The 21095-nt window shown below is 43.6% G+C and overlaps 1 protein-coding gene across 8 annotated transcripts in view; it reads right to left on the reverse strand.

The window, feature by feature from the left end:
* Nucleotides 1-203: 203 nt before the first annotated feature.
* disp1 (dispatched homolog 1 (Drosophila)) overlaps nt 204-21095 on the reverse strand; it is a 52069-nt gene continuing 31177 nt past the window's right edge. For 7 of the 8 annotated variants that reach the window (XM_053880891.1, XM_053880888.1, XM_053880890.1 and 4 more), the window contains 9 exons: nt 16817-17447; nt 7784-7813; nt 7376-7499; nt 6237-6364; nt 5402-5496; nt 4658-4755; nt 2993-4582; nt 2426-2689; nt 204-2247 (listed from right to left, as the gene is read on the reverse strand). In XM_053880891.1, the coding sequence (XP_053736866.1) occupies nt 583-2247; nt 2426-2689; nt 2993-4582; nt 4658-4755; nt 5402-5496; nt 6237-6364; nt 7376-7499; nt 7784-7813; nt 16817-17421 (4599 nt within the window). In that variant the 5' untranslated portion in view covers nt 17422-17447 and the 3' untranslated portion in view covers nt 204-582. Of the gene's footprint in view, nt 2248-2425; nt 2690-2992; nt 4583-4657; nt 4756-5401; nt 5497-6236; nt 6365-7375; nt 7500-7783; nt 7814-16816; nt 17448-20772; nt 20985-21095 lie in introns of those variants that run through there. The other variant, XM_053880889.1, reaches the window with a different exon arrangement.

Genomic DNA, 21095 nt, shown 5'->3' on the forward strand with positions numbered 1-21095 from the left:
CGCAGTAGCTTCTGAGGTTAAGAGGTGCGGCGGGTTACCTCGGAAAAGGTCCGGAATTACACATCAAACACATTCTAGTACTTTTCCTCTTGATCCAGACGAACAAATGTGAAAGGAGCCGTTGAAGAAACTTGACTAAGCTAATCCCCAGCTCACCTATTGCAACCTTGAGAGTCTTGAAAATGCTTATATGACATGGCGTGTGATACAAAAGGCATTTTAATGACAGTACATCTGTTATCTGAGGCATGTGGCGGCATGAGCCCAGCAGCACAGTTCAATTCCCCCAAAATACAAGCAGAGATTTGTACGTAAAATGTGGCGCACCTTAGCTTTGTGATCAAAACACTTAATAACACACATTACCACTACATATATAGATGCTGGACTGTTATGAAGAATGTGCAAAAGGCTGCAATATGCCACTGTGTCACAATGAAACAGCTTCGTGTTTGAAGGTGATCTGGTACACAACGTTGGTTAGTGCATAGTGGACGTGGAAGAGTGTAAACAAAATGTTTTTCTGGAGGCACTTGGTCGACCAACGTCCCTAAACTCAACACCCCAAACATGAATTTGTGGTCAACATAAACTTTCGGCGTGAGGAGTGGGAGTTATTGTATGAGGAGGCACGCTGGTGTCACTTTTTGGCACGATATTCTCTGAAGCTGGATTGCACTTCACTTTGAGTGTCCGGGTGAAACAGTTGAATTTCTTTGGCGAAGTGGACGACGACCGCTGCGGTTTAGAAGTCTGCTTGTCGACGCCGTTATCCGGCGTGACCTGAAACTGTTCAGCAGGAGTCTGGCAACAAACGTCTGTGTCTGTCGCTGTTCCTGTGTTTGCGGCGTTTTCACCACAATGATCCCTCGATGTTGGTGTGTCAGCAGTGTTGGTGTGATGCAATGGGCTGTGTGTTTGAGTCACAGATGGAGGAACAGGATGTGACTCAGGACTGTGGTTCAGTTCTTGTGTTGCGGCACGAGAGTCTGGTAGAGTCTGGTTAGAAGAGGCCGTCGCCGCTCGCAGTTCCCGACCTGGAGCGGGGACACAATACTTCCTGAGATAGCAGCTGTGTGCAGAGGCGTGTTGAGGGGCTAAAGCCCGACACTGGGAGCAGGGGTAGAAGTGAGCCGGGGTGCAGTGGGCGTAGTGAAGGTGGCAGTCTGTCCGAGCGTACACCGGTTCAAGGTTGGAGTTTTGTTTGTACCCCATCCTGGGGGAGGAAGAGCAGGAATGTGAGTTTTGAGGGGACTGCTGAGTCGTCCACTGCTGGGGCAGGTGAGGAAGTTCCTCACATGTGCAACGAGTACTTGGAGAGTACTGGCACCTGGAAGGGGAGGCCAATGTAGCGACGATGCCGTTCTCCTGACCATGTCGCCCGGTCCCAGTTTGGCATTGATAACTGACATGGGAATATGAGACATTTTGATGGTGGGATGGGACGCCGTTGTACAGCTGAGAAGAAGAATCCGAATCTTTAGCTCTGTTTTCAGGTTTCTGACTGGAAGCCAAAGGCTCCAACTCATAATGCTCCCCCTCCTCACCGCTTCCGTCCACTGGGTACTTCCCAAGGTTTGGACTCTTTGATTCCAACGACACGTTGGCAGACGTTTCCTTGGAAAACGCCCGACACTGCAGCTTTTTTGGCAGCGGGATCTGACCGCATGTGCCTTGGGGCCCGAGGCAGCGGCACATGCACTGAAAGAAGAAGGTGGCGAAGGCCCAGCTGATGCACATGATCAGCATCATGAAGGTGCCCAGTTGGGTGTAAGCCAAGACAGTGGACGGCATCATCATGGCGCCAGCGACGAAGGTGGTCAGGGCCGCCATGGCAATCGCAGACCCCATACGACTGAGGGAGAAGATGACTTTTCCTTCGCGATCTGGCTCGGGAGCGAGCCTGTAAGCTACACCGTAGTGCACGGCGAAGTCCACCGACAGCCCCACAGCCACAGAGATGGTGACAGACTCCAGGACATTCAGCTCCCAGCCCAGGAGGACCAGCGAGCCCACCGTGACAAAGATGGTGCCAGCTATGGACAGAATTGCATACAGGCTGATGATGACGTTCCAGGTGGTCAGGAGCATGACGCTGAAGGCCACAGCCACGGACAGCGCCATCGCCACTAGAGTGCCATCAGACAGGCTATCCTGGAGGTCATAGAACTCCAAGTTGCTTACAAACCAGCCATGACTGAGACCTGCTGGCGCGTTTCGCAGTTCCTCTGAGATCCAGGCGTCCACCTGAAAGACAGACAGACAATAGGAACTGAATTGTCCGTCATCATTTGCTGCCAGGAATCGCTGAATACGTCAGATGCAATGACGTTCCAATGTACCACTCCAGACATGTCCTCTCTTCCATATCATGTTCAGGTCTAAACTTTTTTAGTCAGAAATGTGATTGGGATTTCGGCCATACCTCACGGTAGAACTGGTGCATCTTCTCGTAGGCCAGCGTGAAGAGGTAGGTGCTCTTGAACTCCAGGACTATGGCTCTTATGGTGTCGTTGATGTCAAATCGGGGCCCGGGCGTCTTGCTGTCGAGGTGGTAGTTTGTGCTGCGGTCCAATTCCATGATGGCCCTTTTGATGCACAGCTCAAAGACGTCCTGCTTGTAAGGGAAGGTGGACTGGCTGCAGCAGGGGTAGACGGACGCCTCCTCGCAGTCCTGGTTCTCCATCCACTTGAAAGGCAACAAAAGGTCAAAATGTTGTTTATAATTTGTGTGTAAATAAACAAGTGACTAAAGGGGTAGCAAGCCTAGGCACGCATCTGACTCAGGCCCTCAAAGTCTTGGTCTCTATATAATCTAGTCTATGCCTCAAGTTTGGTGGTCGCAACTACAACACTACTAACCATACAGTGCGATGTCAGGGAAACTGTGTCTCGGATCTTGCCTCACTCATGAGGAGGATTCATGACTACAGGTTTTTCATTGTATATTAAAACATTCCAGTGTATTTTGGTAACACTGGAGAGTACATACCTGCTTGAACGTCTCTATGAAGCAGCTGGTAAAGTCCTGCTCGACAGACTGAAAGACGAAGCTCTGGTTTCTCAGCTTCTGGCAGAAGTTGAGGATCCACAGCTGAGAGGCCGGACTGGCGATGTTGAAGCTCTTGTCCAGAATCAACTTCCCTTTATTTTTCGGATTGAGGGGGTCTCCGTTATCCAAGGGAGTGACGCCCCAAATGATGGTGATTGGCATGTGGAGGTCCTCTCCGTGGTGGACCCTCTCAAACATGAAGAGCTTTTTGTACTCAGCGTCGTACCGCTCGAAAGGATGAGAGGACCGGAAAACCTGGAACTCTGCAAGCTCCAGAGACGGGAGCTTCATCTTTGGGTTGACGCAAACCACATAGGCGCCCCCTACTGTGAGGGCGAGGAACCAGAAGAGCCAGAGGTAGCGTAGTTTGATGACAATGCAAGGGAGAACCTTCTCAAAGAAGATTCTTGAGGCTTCAGAGATGGTAAACAAGCATTTGTTGGCTCTTTGGCAAAGTCCAGCCCAGAAGGTGCGGGTACAAAAACCGCTCTGCTGATGTGGCGGCTTAGAGCAGGGGAATATATTCGGCAGGTAGCGCTCGTGCAGCACCACCACCGCAGGAAGCCAAGTCACCATGAGAATATAGTTCACCAGAATAGCTGTGCCGGCGTAGACACCAAAACAGCGGATGGCGGTGATGTTGCTGACATAATTGGCGTAAAAAGCAGCAGCGGTGGTGAAGCTGGTGACGAACATGGACAGAGCGGCATGTTGCAGCGTCACTCCAACTGTCTCTGCCAGCTCCGAGTGCGGCTTATCAAGCTTAGTGTAATTCCAAACGTCACAGAGCACGAAGGCGTCGTCGGCGCCGATGCCCACCAGGATGATGAGCGCCGTGAGATTCATGAAGGGGAAGAACTCGAAGTTGAAGACCAAGCGGTACAGGAAGTACGAGACGATGAGCGAGCTGATGATGGCGATGATGGTCATGAGCGTGATGAAGACGGAGCGCGTGTACACACACATGACCAGCAGGACGATGACGATGGCGATGGCTGGATACACCGTGTCTGTCAGCAGGTAGTCCTGAAAGAGGTCGTGTTTGATGCCAAATTCTATTCCTGTCACTGAGGTGATGCCGTCCGAGGAATTCCAGTTCTCAAAATTGTCCAAATAGATGTTCATCATGGACTCGCCCTTCTCTGTCGGGGAGAAGAGCATGCTGTACTTGAGCACCGGCGGGGGATTGTCCAGGCTTTTCGGACTGAGGAAGTCCTTGTCCACCAGGAAGTGGAGGATCTGATAGACAACATTGTACTTGGTACACTTTCGTGGCACACTGGCGCAGTTGCGCTGATCTTTCCGTGTGAGCGCCATGTCCCAGCAGTCCGGCCCCAACGTCCCATTGTGGTAGTACTTGGCACAGGAGCGAAGAATCTTGAGCGTGTGCGAAACGTCTCGCTCTGTGATCTTCTGGCACGACGACCGATTGGTAATGACAGCGATGTAGTTCCCGAGAGTCCAGCTGGGACAACAGGAGGCGTCGTTGGTGCGCTGGCACAGACTCCAGTAGTCACGATGAGAGCGCACCTGAGGATGCAGGAACAACCACATGAACAGAGGTGGACGGGATAAACACGCAACACTGCTGTGAGCTAAACTCACCCTGGCGTTGTCGAGGTTGCACATGGATTTGATGGCTTGAATGTTCCATAGGTTTTTCCCTTCAGCTGACGAGAACACCAGTCTGGAGTAGCTGTCACCTGATGTATAAAAAGCAAAAAGCAAAAAAAAGAAGTTGATGTTGGAGGAGGTGAGGGAGGAAGAGGAGTATGAGAAGAAGAAGAAAAAAGGAGAATGATGAAGAGGAGGGCAAGGAGAAAAGCGAAGAAGAAAAAGGTAGAGGAAGAGGGGAAGAGAAGGAAGACAAGGACTCGAAATAGGAAGAAGACAAAGAAGTACGTAAAGGAGGTAAAGGAGGACAGAAGAAGGAAGATGGGGAGAAGATGACGATAAAGAAATAGAACGATGAGCAAGGCAAGGAAAAAGGAGAAGAACAAGAATGAGCAGGAGAAGAAGAAAAAATGAAGGGGAGGAGAAGGAAGAAGGGGGAGGCAAATGAGAACGCGGAGGCGAAGTAGGAAGATGAAGATGATGAAGAAGAAGAAATTATTGTTAAAATTTTGAGGAAAAGGAGGATGAGGAGAAGAAGAAAAATGAGGAGGAAGAAAGATGGGAGGAGTCGGATGAGGAAGAAGAGGAGGGGGGATAAGGAGGAGAAGGAAGATGCAGAATGAGGAAGATGAAGGAGAATGGAGAGGATGAACTTTTTCAATGGCGACTTGAGTTACACATTGTAGTAGTCCTGATCAGCTGGTTCTGTTGCTGCGTGTGTTTTGAACAACTCACCAGGAACATCACAGAAAAACTCCTTGCTGAAGTCCCACTCTGCTTGTCGTTTGTCTCTGTCAAAGTGATCTTCAGGCCACCTCGGCTCTTGATGGCTGTGGGACATTACAAAAAATAAAAATAAATAAAAAGCATGTGGGAAGACGTCCATTTGATATCAAACATACATGGTTTTTATGCTTTTAATTGCTATTATTATGATAATTCTTGAGTTATTGGGACATATTTCTTTCATACGTATGGCAGGTTTACACAGAAAAAAAGCAGAAATATAAGTTCTTTCATACCAGATATATTACTGTAATAATCATACACACACACAGCTCTAAATGAGTGTGTGTGTGTGTGTGTGTGTGTGTGTGCGTGTGTGTGTGTGTGTGTGCGTGTGTGTGTGTGTGTGTGTGTGTGTGTGTGTGTGTGTGTAGTCTGTCTGAGGTGTCCACACGGCATGGGAGTGCAGATCATGACTCAGACAAGCCCTCTTTTTGTATGTGTGTGTGTGTGTGTGTTTTCTTTCAGGGGCCACGTCCTGGGCCAGAACCAGGAAGGCGGCGTAATCAGGTGGCTGTCAGGGAGAGTCGCCGGGGTTGACAGACGGCAGGGAAGAGGCCGGGACGCTCGCTGACAGCCACAGAGCTCTCTTTCACGTCCGTGTGGAGAGGGACACAAAAGAACACAAAGCATCTATTCTGCACTCGGGAGAGAGGACGCCCTGCGACAGCAAGGTGCCACTTCAGTGAGATCTCAGCTCTGCTCTCAACTATGAGCCTGCACTTTCTTCTGGGCATCGGAGGAGCATTCGGGTTCCCACCAAAGCCGAATTTGAAGAACTCACCTTTTCGCCTGCTCATCAGCGTATTTGAAGGGATAGTTGGCCAACGTGGCCTTGTAGCCAGTGTTCTTCACCATGTTGTTCCATGTGACCAGCCTCTGACCGATGGCCGTCCCTCGCGGCTCAAACCCCTTCAGGCAGACAGAGAAAATGATATATATTTTGACTTCTGACCTTGTTATACAAGAGGCTTGTGTATCAGCTGAGTCAGCAACACTCCTCAGATCAGAACAACACCTGCTTCACAAATGCTTCTGATAACGTTTTTGACAAAGATAAACCTGCATGATTCATCCGATGGACACGAAAAGCCCAGTGGAATGTGGAATGGTTTAGTGCACAAAAAACATATTAATCATTGACAAGGGAACAGAGCAGCTTTATACACATGGAATCTGCTCACATACGCAGACAGTTTTTGTCAATACGAATCTGACTGCATTATATTTATGGGCCACAAATCCATGCGAGTCATTTCCTGTGGCCCGGAAGAGCTCAAAAAACATATAGTTGGCTCAAAATAAATGTGTGATTAAAGTAACACTAATGATTGGGAAACACATATCAACCAACAACATACTAAATGCTTGGTCATTGACAATTCATAATTGTTTAGAGTGAATTTTCGTTGACCATTCCAGGCTAAAATAGAGCAGGAATAAACAGCACTTTTCTGATGCTTGGTTGTAGGCTTATATGCAGTTAGTAAACGTACAATAAGTAGTTTACTTATGTTAATCTATGTTTCCTAATGCAAACTGTAACCATACACACATGCTGTGCCATTGAACAGGCTCAACAAATGAAGATCATACATTTCAATATCAATTCAGAAAAAAAACATAACCTAGGGATACTTTTGATTTTTTTCTTTTATGTATAAACTTTCAAACCTAATGAAAAATGAGATCCAAAATAAACTGTGACATGTAATGACAACACATTGTTTTACAAAAGTATTATTTTCAAAAAAGTTTTTCAGTTGTTTAAAGCTTTTTTTTTCCAGATACTTTGTATATTTTACTTCTTAAGTTTTTTCCTCAAAATATGTGGAGTGAAAGTGGATATATACACTGGAAATACCCTCTAAAATGCTACCTCTACATCGCGTCTCTGGCATGAATCCACTGAGAGTAACCTACCAAGAGTGGGTCGGAGAAATCTGGCAGGTCCGGAACCAAAATGCCAACCAGGGCACACACAACAATGAGCACAGTGCAGACTCCCAAAACCACCACGGGCCAGTCAGCAATCAGCTCTGCATAGCTAGGAACCAAACAGGAACCCAAATTAGAGAACATAGGAAGATGCTGTGCAGAGTGAACTTGGCTTTCTTAAGAAGACAGTGACGCAGTTCATGATTCCTGGTAACAGAGGTTCTGGACAACTCCTGCTGATGACTCATGACTGAGGAATGACAGCGCTGCAGGAGAAGTGATGGATGGATGACAGGGATAAAGGGAAGAAACGGGAGAGGAGGGGTGGAGAGGAAGGAGGGGTCTTTTGCAATCCGAATGTCAACCGGACAGAAACATTCTGGCAGCTCTTACCTTTTGGGGAATCGAAACGGCCTCGCCGGGCTGAAAGACAACAGTGAGAGAGAGAGACAGGTCAGGTCTGGATTTGAAAGTCAAAGCAATAAATAAAATCCAAAACACATTTTGGCATAAGAGTGGACATTGTTGCTTCATGATCTCTCGTCTGTTCTTTTTCCAACGGCACCATTTTGGGTCGAGAACCATTAAAAACACTGTGGCAGACCTGGTTGTCCAGATGAGTTTTTGGCAACATGTCATTACAGAGCTCGTGAAAATTCCTGTCAGACATGACTGTCAGCAGGGCAGAGGTTTGATACATGTGAGCCACAAACGGTCGCGCTGAACGTTGCATGGAAGGGAAGGCACTGGACTGAACATCAGCCATTTTGATTTAGAAAGAGTTCTCATGTTTTGGGAACCACAAGTGTGTTACTTTGACGTGGTTTCGTATTTATTAATTCGTCATTTGCATTGGATATTATTTTTTTCAAAATGATGAATTTCTGCCATGTTTCAATTGAAGTGAAATTGAGTTATTTATTTAGCCATATTTAATTGAAAACACATTTCATTATATGTTATACATCATATGTTGCTTCATAGGTTCTGCAAGTCATGATTGACAATATTATGTAGGATTTAATTGTATTTTTTTCCAATTAAAATATTGCAACTACTTGTTACATTTTTTTTCTTCTTAAACTGCTATATATTTCAAAATCAAATTTAATATCTTTAAAATAAATTATTTATTTTCTCTTATTACATTGTGCTTAAATCGAAATGTTTCTACTATCATTTTATTCATGTTACATTCAGTTTCTTTGCAGTATTTCAGCATTTTGCATCTCTTTTAGACCTTTATATCTTCATATTGATGAATTTTATATTTCACTTTTACAAATCAAATTCTTCTACCAAACACAAGCAACCGTATTGGTGACGTCATCACCGGGAGCTTTTGTCTCTCCATACAAGGAGCTACATCATTGACCTCAGAGAAGACGCACAGCTCAAAAGCATTTATCAGAAAAAGCTGGAACGGCTTCTTGACACATCAACCTGTCAACTAAAGGCCTGCTTGGATTCAGCCGCCAAGACCACGAGCCAGTTGGACGAACAACCAAGATGACCAAGCTGCCCATTTGGCCACTGAATTCTACACGACAGAGAAGTGATGGATCATCGCAGACAAGTTATTAGTGATAATTGCCCATAAGTATTTCCTCATCACACACCCGTGATCATTTTTTTCACATATGATGAATGTGTCTTCAAAACTTTTTACAGTGTTTCTACTGAGCATTTTTCATCAGGGAAAGCTGTAAGAATTCAGCTTTTTTGAACATTCATGCCAAAACTGCAATAATAAATTACATTTTCTTAATCATATTAAAACATATTTCAAATAAACATCAAATAATATTTAAAAAAATCATACAAACATGGCACCACTTTAAATTAAATTGCATTTTCTTACACCTTAAACAAATGTCTTTTATAAAGGTGCCTTTACCCCTCCTTCATTCCAGACTGTAAATATCGGATGCTTGCATGTTTCACTCACAAATTTGACAGAGAAGCGACAGCACACAGACGTTTCTGATTCATAAATAAATAATAACAATAGTAATTCCTTTGTTAATCATTCTGCTTGTCACCTGCAACGCAAACATGAAGTCAGTGAAATCTTTTCATCTCCCTGCCACACACACACTGGTCGCCCTCCACCAGCCCCCGGGGCTTATTTTCTTTCCTCAGTGTAACCTTCCTCTGTTATTCTATTTACCTGAGGGAGAGTGTTTCTGGATCACTGGGCTAATTAATAAGGCAAACACAGACGCTGGCCGCTCACTCATCGCCGTGCCGACTGAGCCCGGCAGCTGTGTGTGTCCGCACGGGTCTGAAGGCATGCAAGCACTATATTCACTTGAAGGCACCTGGAGGTGGGGAATAGGACTCACAGGAAAATATTATTCATCTATTCAGCAGCGGATATATATACATGTCGATCAAGTGGGTTACAATGTCACCATTTCATTCTTGAGGAGTTTTGTTCTCCATTTGTTCTTTCCTACATTCCTCATCCTCATTTGCCGGTGTAACCGTCTGGTTAACCTTGAGCAGCTATGGTTGCAATGTGGGTTCATAATCAAACAATAAATAAATGACAACAATTTTGTCATCGAGACTGGCGCCTTAAACCTTACCATTAATCGGCTGGGTTCAGCAAATGAATGAATGAAGTTTACCACATGAAAAAAATAGCTGGATTCTGAGCACAAAGAAAAGGAGGCAGATTCTGAAATAAAACGAACAAACAAGAGATGGGGTTTCTGCCGCATGTTAAGGAGGCAGGGTCAAAACAAACCGAAAAAAATGACACATGACGCCTCATGAAGGTGAAAGTGACGGTATTCATGGTGTTTTTCAAGAAAAAAAATCCAGCAACAAACATCTTAATGACTGACACATTCTGGCCGGACATATGAAGAGATGGACCGCTGATGACTGGACATATATCTCCTTCTTATCATAAAACGTTTTTTTTTGTCACCAATTCAGTAGATGTCCAAACTTTCCCCTATGATTCATTGTTGTGATAAAAACCATATAAGGTAGATCGAGCCAGTAATTTCACCTGCAACCTCGTCTTGCTAAGAAGCAGCACCACACCATATAATAATGTTTCAAATGTGTCTATTTTAAATCAGATTCTAATGTTTTTTTGCTGCGAAAAACAGCAGCGTGAACCTAAAACAGTTCTCAATATCAAACAAGAACGATTGCAAGGTGATACATTCAACATCCATATAATTCCTGTCGTGAAAATTCTGTGAAATTCTAGCGCAAACAATGTGTTGAGGAAAAGTTAGGAAATGGCATGTGAGTAAATGTGAGTGTACCTGCTTGACTGAGCTTGTGTGCCTGGGGGTTGAGGGTGAGAGTTCACAGGCAGCGGGGGGTTAACTGTCAACAGACGGGTGTGTAAATATTTCTTCCACGGGGGCTTCAAGTTAGAGCCGCGGCAATTAGTGTCAGCCGTCAGAGCGCCGGGCGCACCTCGCCCTGATTAGTGCCTCGCTGGAACGCTGCACACAATTAGTCTGGACCAAGCCATGAAATAAGTCCAGGTTTCCAGCGCCCGCATTTAAACGTGACATCACTGGAGTTGCCGACAGAGAAACGCTGCGTTCAATTGCACATCTAAAAGCTGTGTTTCATGTGGAAACATCAGCGTTTGGGTCAAGATTTAATGAAAGAATGGGAGCAAACTGGAAACACTGAGAAGTCAAGGGTTCTGAACATGAACCCAGCATTTACAAAATGAATTCTCACGTGACACGAAAGCCCACGCTTATAAAGGGGGTCAGTTAAGGACACCGCTCTCATTATCTCGTCATTTAAAACATTCTAAACCTTCATGACATTGTAATAATTTAATCTGTGAGTCACTGAACACATTCTAAACTTTAATAAAATTGTCATAACTCGATCTGTGACTCAAACTGATATGTAATAACTGATATATAATGGAAAAAGTGGAAAGGTTTATTCAAATTATGAATAGTAAAGGTGAATTTCAGATCAATATTTTGCTTTATTATTGACAGTAAGGCATTAAAGTTGCATTTTACAGATAAACAAATTTATAAAGAAGCATTTTGTGTAAAATACATAGCATCTTTATGTTAAATGGGTGAATTATCACCATAGCTTTGCTGCAATCTATCTATAGTTATTTTATATTAGTTATATATATTATTTTATATAAGTTATTTTTCTCCATATACAACAATAGTTTTTTTTTTTTTTTTGAGGTTTGTAATAGCCAGAAATACTCGATTGTGAAATGTAAAACTAGCTGAGAGCGAGCCAGAGTCATTGCACAACAGCAACTTCATCTGCAGCCATGGGACTAAACTTGATGCCGTCCAATAGGACTAAAGGCTAAAACCACATGGCAATGAAGAGGAGCCAAAAAGAAGAATCATGTTCGACTGGCTCAATTGTTTCTATATCTTTCCACACGGTCCTCTCATTGGTTGTGTTTGGGGCAGTCGGGGTTCTCCTGGAACAGCCTGGTGAGCATGGCCTTTCTGGGATTCACCTGCCATTCCCCGCAAATACTCGGAGGTGAAATATAGTTGAGGGAAAATTCCACGCATACACACAGGTTTTCAACGCTATCGCCTGCAGTTACAAGGTGTCAGTTAGGGTGATGACTTTATTAGGGCTCATCTGTACATCGTCTTAGTTCACAGTGGCGGAAAGAGAAAAACCTATTTAAACTTATTTATTCAACGTTTTAAATTAAGATGCATGTTAAGTTCCATTCAATAGCAACCAAAGAATGATTCGAAGGACTTCATTTACGTTAGTATTTCTCTATCAAACATATTTTTTAACATTAAAGGTTTCAACTCCAGATTTATCTTCGTATTTAAATTTTGTGCAAGGGGTATTTTTTAAACATTAAATCAGCTATAGTTACAATAGAGACACGGTCTACTCGTGTCTTTATTTCTAAGAAATAGCTAAGCAGGAAAGCCGGGAAATAAAGGAATATCCATATGGAATTATAGGATTTAGGAACTGGGTTGAAAGACTGAAGAGAGACTGACATACAACGAAGGATTCCATGTCAAGCTTCCCTTAAATCTCAAAAATAAACACTGCTAGCTTCTTGACTGGATTTGCTTCGCACCTCTGAATGTACACGGTGGAGCTCATGGAGATATCTTCTCCTCATGTCTGATGTATTTATACTTGGACGCACACCCCGATAAAAATACATTTTTCCAGATCCTGGACACATGTTCTGCTTTATCTCCTCCAGTTGGGACGATAATCTCAAACATCCAGCAGCAACAGGCCCATATTTATCCAGCTGAAGGCGAGCTCGCTGCTCAGGCAGCTTAGGAGGGGTTATGACAAGGCTGTACTTACATGGGCTTTTGATCTGAGACCCCGTTTCCACACGCAGTTGCGCCTTTAACTTGGGAAATTAGGCGCTAAATGAGGAGCGCTACATTTCCGCTTTTCAGTTCATGTATTTTTGATGAAATAACTGACTCTTGAATATGCATTTTAAAATACTATCACTATTCTATTTTTAGCAAATGTCTTTTGATTGATAACTAAAGTATTTACTGTTTGTTTTTCCTAGTCCGTGACATGCTGAATGAAAAAAACTATTAAAAATTATAGCAATTTTGCTAACAAATTGTTAACCTAATTGTGTGTGACATATCATTTATATTTTCCAAGTCATAATCATCTCAATTTATTTATTTATTTTATTAATAATAACATTGTGAAATTACTTTTTTTATTTTCAGAATATTTTTCAATTTCATGGTGGTCAATCGACAAGTTCCCTCTTAAAACTGTATAAATACATATTTTAGAAATTAAAAACAAATGTAAAAAAACATTGCATTATATTTTACTAAAAATATGTACTAAATGGATCTCAAGCAAGGATTATTTTTTTGTTCATAATTTACTTTAATTTCTAATTTAATTTGTGCAAACACAATTTTATCCATTCTGTTTATTTTAGTATTTCACAGTTAAGAACTAAACATTGTTCACACATTGACTGTTAATTTGTCTTTACCTACATATTCCCCAAAAATTATTAATTCTCACATAACTAATGCACCTTATTTTCTTTATTGATTTTACACCCCATCCAACGCCAGCGCAGATCAAATGTTTTTATTCACACACTCCCCTACAGTTACTCAGCACACACACGGACACCATTTTTACACGCGATAGACTCACTCCAGCAAGTTGAACAAGATGTAACCAGTGCTCTTGGCTGGATCTCTTCTCCGTGTACAAGTTTAAGAACTTGAGCCCGGAGGCTTTGACAACAACAGACATATAGGAGTTTGTCTGCTTGCAAATTGAGTGTGAAGGTAAAAAGCCGCAGGCCAACATATTATCACATTTACAACCAGCAGAGACGTCTATTTGACGATGACAGACCAGTAACACTTCACCCCGACATGGTCCTCCACTGCATCAACTTCACTCAAAACTACATTTCTACTTCTGCTATTGCTGTAAACTACCTTCATCTGAAATAAAAACTCACATTTGTACACATTCACACTGTCCTTTACTTTATTTCTTTTAGGAAAAATTGCTTCACAATGTTGCTCATTTTAGATTTTTTTTTTTTGTTAATTCACATTGCATAAGAAGTGTGAATCAAGTAGTGTTGTAGATTAGTGGCTTACAAGGTTAATTCCTTTGCAGATTTAGTCACACAATATTACATTTGAGCAATCAATGTGACTCAACTAGAAACACTCGACCAGAGCAACACCAACACTAAGGGCAGTATACATTGCCAGGCCATACAAATATGTATTTTGATCCATAATCCGTATCCATAAAACAGAATGAGTCATCTGCTTCTCAGCCGTCTTCATTCAGCACTGACACCTGAACTTAAGACTGTAACCTCAACTCTGGTGTGGGAACAAGCAGTTACTTACTTAGTGCTGAAAGAACAGACTGAGATATGAAAGCACACCGTTTGAACCAAGTTTGAGCCAAACAGTGAGACAATAAATGTAGGCATCCAGTTTACCCTACGTAGAGTACAGGTGTTCACTGTTTCACGTTTGATTGTATTTTAAGATTCGTGAATTTATGGATTATTTAGGAAAAGTTAAGTCTGGAGATGAACTCTTTGTGCTCTCATGATGCCATAAGTAGGTCACACAGCTTCAACCAAACTGATAATGGAACTACACATGATGGATACCCATTTTCAGATTTTCGTGGTGTTTACAAGCAAGTCTCGTAGCAACCGCACCAACTGCCCCTTCGGATCCAGCTCGAGCTGACCTTCCCAGAGGAGCCGTAGGAGGGAGAGGAAGACTGGAATTCTTGCTATCTGACAAAGCTTCGATCCAAAAGTGTGGTTGCCATAAACAACAGGAGAGGTGTGCAGGGCAGGAACGTTTAGCTCCAGGAGAAAGAAGTACGAGAGAGGGAGTGGGGGGGGTGAAGGTTAAATACCTAACGTGACCCTGGATGGTTGAGTGTCAGCGTGCATTTTGGAGGCTGTTGCCGGGTCATCAGTGCAGGTAGAAGCAGGTCGGTTTTACCTTGAGGGCAACACATAAGTCTAGATTTGATTCTCACCATAAAAACTGAGGAATATTAAGGGTCTAAAAGCCTGATCCAAACACGAATCAAAAGTGTGATGTGATGTGGAGTTTTGTTTATGCTCTTATCTACTAAGCCGATAAAACACAATGGAAAAAGAGACGGAAAAGTTTCCCTCTGTGCTGTGACTTTAAGGCTTTTACCTGAAGTCTATAAACCTGCTGGCACACATCTCGCTGACCCGGCCAAACAGCTGACAACTCAAGGACACGCTGCTTCCTGCCCATCTTAAATTCTGCACATAAAATGGAAGTGAGAGATAATCTTACAGCAGGGATGATCCTAATGTTTCTAACAGGCCTCAGAAACTGGACTTTTTTTTCCCCTTCAAATCCTGAAAACTGCTGAGTTGTGCTTCCCCCGTCAAGACTGGGTGCACAAAGATCAGTGTTTGATCGCTCTCAAAATGGAAATATTAGGAACTAATCACAGGCTTACCTTTGAAATGGATTAGAGGGTTACGAAGCCGAAAATTTGGCCATACAATCCCCACTGTTGTGAAACCGGAGTGTGTGGAAAATTAATGTAAATGTGCTGCCATCATAATCCCTCTGTTAATCTGTCAGATCAAAGTTGTGAGATGGATCAAAACGATACCTGACACCATCTTGCCTGATCAAAGTACATGCGCTATCTTTATAGGTGTGAAGTTAAATAACCCCTTAACACCAGCTTTAAGTGCATGCTTTTGTGTTCTCAGGGTAAGAGGCGAAAAGTGAAATGATATCGCTCCTAATCTCACCATCAGGCGCACACATCGCTGTACAGGAAAGCCGGGGGTGTAGTCACGGAATAAACCCAGCCCCCCATGTGTAATTCAAACCTGTCATCACTGAACAAGAGCGACTTGTTTGGTAAATAGAAAGCGCTTCGACATGAGAGATGCACCACATCTGCTCCCCATTCTTGTGTGGAATTAAAGACGGGGGAAACGGGAGGCGGGGGGAGGCAAAAATAAAGACAGATAAAGTGTTAATGGAGTGAGAGAAAAACTTTGGGGGGAAAACAAAAATAAAAGTGATGGAGACTGTGGGGAAGAGAAACCACAGATGCTTGCAAGTGCATCTGCAACCCAATCTAGCTTTGCGTCGCGCTGCCCACCCAGGGTTTAATGTGAGCGCACAGCAGGCTTGATGAAGCGGCTGGAGCAACGCAAACCTCAACGTCAACCACCACACGCAGTCTCGAATTAAGCCACGAGAGCAGATCTGGGTCAATTTCAGCAGGGAAAATTCCATGTAGTGAAGAGCGACATGGGCGCAAAAAAGAGCTGACATGACTAAATACTGGTGAAATCTCCACACAGTGGCTATGATGGAATACGCCAATGGTTATGCAAGGGATTAGACAGTTCCAGTTTGAAATGTGGCGGAAATGCAGTGGTTTGGGAGTTGAAGAGAGGAGCCACTTAACTAAATTTGGAGTAAAGTTTCCCTGAGAATGAGGTCAAATGAGGGAAGTCGGACGCAAAATCGAATTTGGAAAGATCTATAATGCAATAGGATTTTAAAACGCAAGCGATATGTCAAGTAATTATAGTGTATTAAATATGCCCGGATTTAGATGATTTAAAAGATGGTTTAAAATGTAAAACTTACGGTGATGAAAAAGATGAAACCAGTCCAGTATGAATACGGTATTTCATGTCATATTATGTATCAAAAGGATGGATAGGGAACATGCTGCACGCTTTGTGTACAATTTATATTCGAGTCAGATTTATATTCAAGTCATTTAAGGTCATCTCATGAAACATGGCATGATCTGAGTAACTCAAGAGGAGTGAAATATCACGCAAGCCTTTGATAGTTTTGATCAAATGTGCAGACTATTCAGCTGTACTTTTCTCACCTGATTCCAGTCGGTGGACTCTGAAGCCGCTCCTGCCACGGCTGGTGATGGTGACAATGGAGACAAAGAGGGGACGAGGGGTGAGGGTAGGTGCAAGGAGATATGCAGCACTGGCAGGGTGGAGCACTCGCAGGATGGGGAACTAAATTGACTCCAGGACCAGTGCTAGGATTCTGGAACAGTGGGCAGTCTGGCTGACCACAGGGACAGCAAAGTGTGGACTGGAAGTGGCAATGTTGGCAACAGAGTGGGGGTACGGGCAGAGTCTGAGAAGATGAGAGCAAGGAAGGTATGTGACACTTGGCTGGGTTCAAGGCAATGTTCCCCAGAGAGCCATTCTGTTTGACCACACCGCCATTTTGTCTGCTTGCTCTCTGGGTGACACGCGGTCTCTGTTTCGCCAGCTGGACTTTCGAAGCTGTATTCATCACGGTTACATTGTCTTCCGATGAAAGACTGTCGCCACAAGAGGGAGCTGTGAGAGGGTCCTGGCCACAGCGAACCGGGGTACCGATGATGGAGGGCACATTTGCACTGGCACTGACAGAATGGGGGCCTCCGTTGGTCAGACCCATGACGTCACATGAGGGGTCACACAGGGCCATGGTCCTCCCGGGACAGAGTCACTCCTCTGTAGGGAGGAAAAAAAAAAGAGGGAATTTAAGCACTGTTTGAAAAGATAAACGTTGAATGGGTTTGTGGTGTACTCTTGATCTGGCCAACTCAATACACACCATTCACCGTGACCTTGTCACCTCAGCATAAACAGAGGATAATCATAAATGAACTACATGTCAACATTGAAATTTGAAAATCAACAAGTTGGTGTTTTTCCTGTCAACACTACAGCTGGAAAGCCAAAATGATTCCCTCAAAGTTTGAATGAATGAATTGATTAATTCATCCTTCACTTCACTGAACCAGTATCCCTCCACATCGAGGTCATGAAAGGGTTACTAGATGTGAGTTCATGTCAGTACCAGTAAGTGAACACAACCGCGGAGCTTGGATGTAGTGTATGTTTTATTGAAAAAACTGGCTTTTCTTGATATTTTTAAACAGATATGGTTCTGAAACTACGACAGAAATTGCACCTAATAGAAACATGGTTTTCATATTTCAAAACATATGCATTTAAAGTCTGTGATTTAAGGAATTCCATACATCAATACCATGATGATCATATGAACATCTTGAGTTGCATCGTTTTAATACCTGTATCTAAATTTGAACGATTTAATGGTGATTTATGAGCTCCACATTTCCCTTGTGCTTTTAAGTAGTTCAACAAGTGGACAGAGGATTTGACCAAGACTTTACACGACGTTTAGAAACCCTAAAAATAGCTGCCACTTAGATGCTTTGCAGTCGAACCTTTGAGAGCATTTTTGAAGTCTGCCAAGATTCAATAATCTGTGATGCCATCAGAAGATAAAAGCCTGAGCGAAGCCTGATTGCAGACGCGTCATTCTTCAGCCGCCAAGCTTTAATAGCACCCACATCTCCCCAAATCTGATGCTCCGCTCTATAACAAAGCATTCAAGAAACGGCACGGCTGCAGAATGAAAGAATGAAGACACTTAATGACATACGCACTGCGCATACACCTCTGACTGCACCTATGCAGGACATGCTCCTCACAAAATGGATGCGCGGGACTATGCTCCTCTACAGCGGCCCACAGAAGTAAAACACAAGCAGTGTATGTCAGCGATGTGCTCTGTGACACCTCAACATGACTGAGAGGTGAAATATGAGCAAGACAGCTGGGTCAGGGGTGGCTGAGAGGACGGGGTTGAGAAAAAGGGAGTAAAAGAAGAGCAAGTTCTGAGCATGTGCAGCTCAGAATAACGCGGCGCTGAGGGAAACCCAGATGAAGCCATTAGTCTGGCTCCCACAGCTGTCAGGAGCCCATAATGACTTAAAAGGGCTGGATAGAATCAGAGAAGACGGATGAAGCTGATAGAAATGTGACAGAGGTAGATTGTGGTTGAGTGATCCAGGGCCAGGTATAGTTTGTTTTCCTCTGTTTGGGATTAAGTTTTTCTCAGCCCAGTGTGTATGCCTGCGTGCGTTGGTGCGTCTCAAAACCAAGCGTTGACAGGCAGGTGAGACATCTAGGGTTGTCTGCGCGAACACAAGAAGGGTCCCTTGTCTCGCTTCAAAATTGACAGCAGTGAATGAATTGAGCAACTTTTTTCAGTTTCAGTAAATCTAAAAGTTGAAGTGGATTATTCCGTAAGTCTAATAAAACTCAAAAGAAGTGCAAAACTCAAGTGAATATAGTTAGTATTAAAGCCTTTTCCAATTTGTGACAAAACAAATAGCTCACGATACTCTCCAGCTCAAAACAAGACACGTTATTTAAGGTGACACGCGGCTACGGCAGATGAATCGCAGACCTTCACTTCATGACCTGTTAAAGGCATTTTTCAGAATTGCAATTCAAAAAGGGGACCATTCACAGTGCTATATTTAATATTTTTAAGATGACATAGAAACCCCATCTAGAGAAAACATGCAAACAGCGTGGAAAAAGATCTTTAGGAACATTAAATATCCAACTAAAATTAAAAATAAAACAAGTAAGCAAAATTCACGCCTTCTTCCCTCATAAGCAGCAATTAAATTAACACATGATCAATTTAACTACCTTCTGCTTTTAAGCAAGTTCCCCAGACAGATCTGTTGTGTTTACAGCTTTCTCTCCCAGACGTGTTGTAATTTAATCTGACTGCATCCAAACGTACAGTAGGTGCCTGGGCCCCCTATGCTCTCCTAGACAACTACAAAAACAAGGGTACTTTTTGCATCATTTTCACCTTCAAATGAAGTCACTTCCGTGTTTGACTTAAAAACAAAAATCTGGCTGTGTAGTTATTCACATTGAAATGGGAAATTATAGCAATGTTTTTGACAAACGCATCATAGCAGACATATTTTTGTATACCAATTTCTTATGCTGAGGCACACACCTGGACATTAAAAAAACTGGTCAAAAACAACAAAATGTGCCACAAACATAACTTGCTTTCTAGTGCAACTTGTCACGGCAGCTTTACGGCAAACAGGCAAAGCAGCATTAAGAGAAAAAGCAGTAAAAATTATCAGATTAGAAAGAGGCAAAGCTCCAAAACCACATAAGTGAGGTGTGAAAGCCCTGCAGCCAATAAGGGCAAGGCTAATGATTCCCAGGACGAGAGGGTCGGAGAAAACTCAGGTGATGACGAAGAGCCGCCTCCATCATCTTTGAAGTGAAGTTTATGATTACAGGTTTGGACGAAAGGCAGCCGCGCAAACACCAGCCAGAGCATCCTGCGCCCCTTTCATTGAGGCTAATAAGTAGCAATTACTAGGCATCAGTCATGAGACAGTTCATAAGCACATCACGTCTCATCATATTCCTCACCAACAACAAGGAGCGGAGCTGTCTCAGAGGGACACATGTGCTTTGGAGACTCTCTGACATGTTTCTGGTTGTCAGGAGAGATTTTTGGACATTTCTGACCCCGTGTCAGCCCCTTCCTCACAGATGGCTTGTCAAACAAACCAGGCTGGATGTGTTTGGCATCATGCAAGCCTAAACTCAACAATGGCAGAGTATGATCCAGCACGCTTGGAGCTCTGATGTTAAGTAATAAACACGCTTTTCAATCTAAAAATACTCATTTATCATTATGACTTTATGATTTTATGGCTCATTGAACCACAGACTTCCTCAACAGGAGGACTAAAAATTGCGCCTCATTCTTTCAACTGTGATGTAAACACTACCTTGTAAATGCAACAATTCTCTGATAAATAATGAAGAATCGTTTAGATTCATTCATATTCATATTCTTCCTCCAGTCAGACTAGATGACGCTCCTCACACATACAATCGAATGAAGTCACTATCATGTCACTCTATCGCCGCCCGCTTATTTTTTGTAAGAAAGTTGAAGCAACAATCCCACCGTGTTTCGTTCCGCTACTAGAATCGCCGGTTCGCGTGACGCTCCGCAGCCAGAAAACAGAGTCAGGTTCGGCGCGCAAGATCCTCCGAGGTGGGTGAACAGGACGCGGCGGTGAGATGGCAACTCGTCCCGGTAAAAGAGGGCTGTTAATCACGGGAGTGTGTCCTGCCAGTATGACAAACATCCACACATTCATGGCCCGACCGTGAGCACTGAGGGGGGACGCAGGCAGCCAGGAGGCGGTGGGCTGCACCGGAACACACTGATAGGTCGGACGGGAGTGGAGGCAGCGTTAACCCTCTCACTGCCGGCATGTCTGGCTC

The sequence above is a fragment of the Synchiropus splendidus genome, chromosome 12, assembly GCF_027744825.2.
Source record: "Synchiropus splendidus isolate RoL2022-P1 chromosome 12, RoL_Sspl_1.0, whole genome shotgun sequence".
Classification (NCBI taxonomy): domain Eukaryota; kingdom Metazoa; phylum Chordata; class Actinopteri; order Syngnathiformes; family Callionymidae; genus Synchiropus; species Synchiropus splendidus.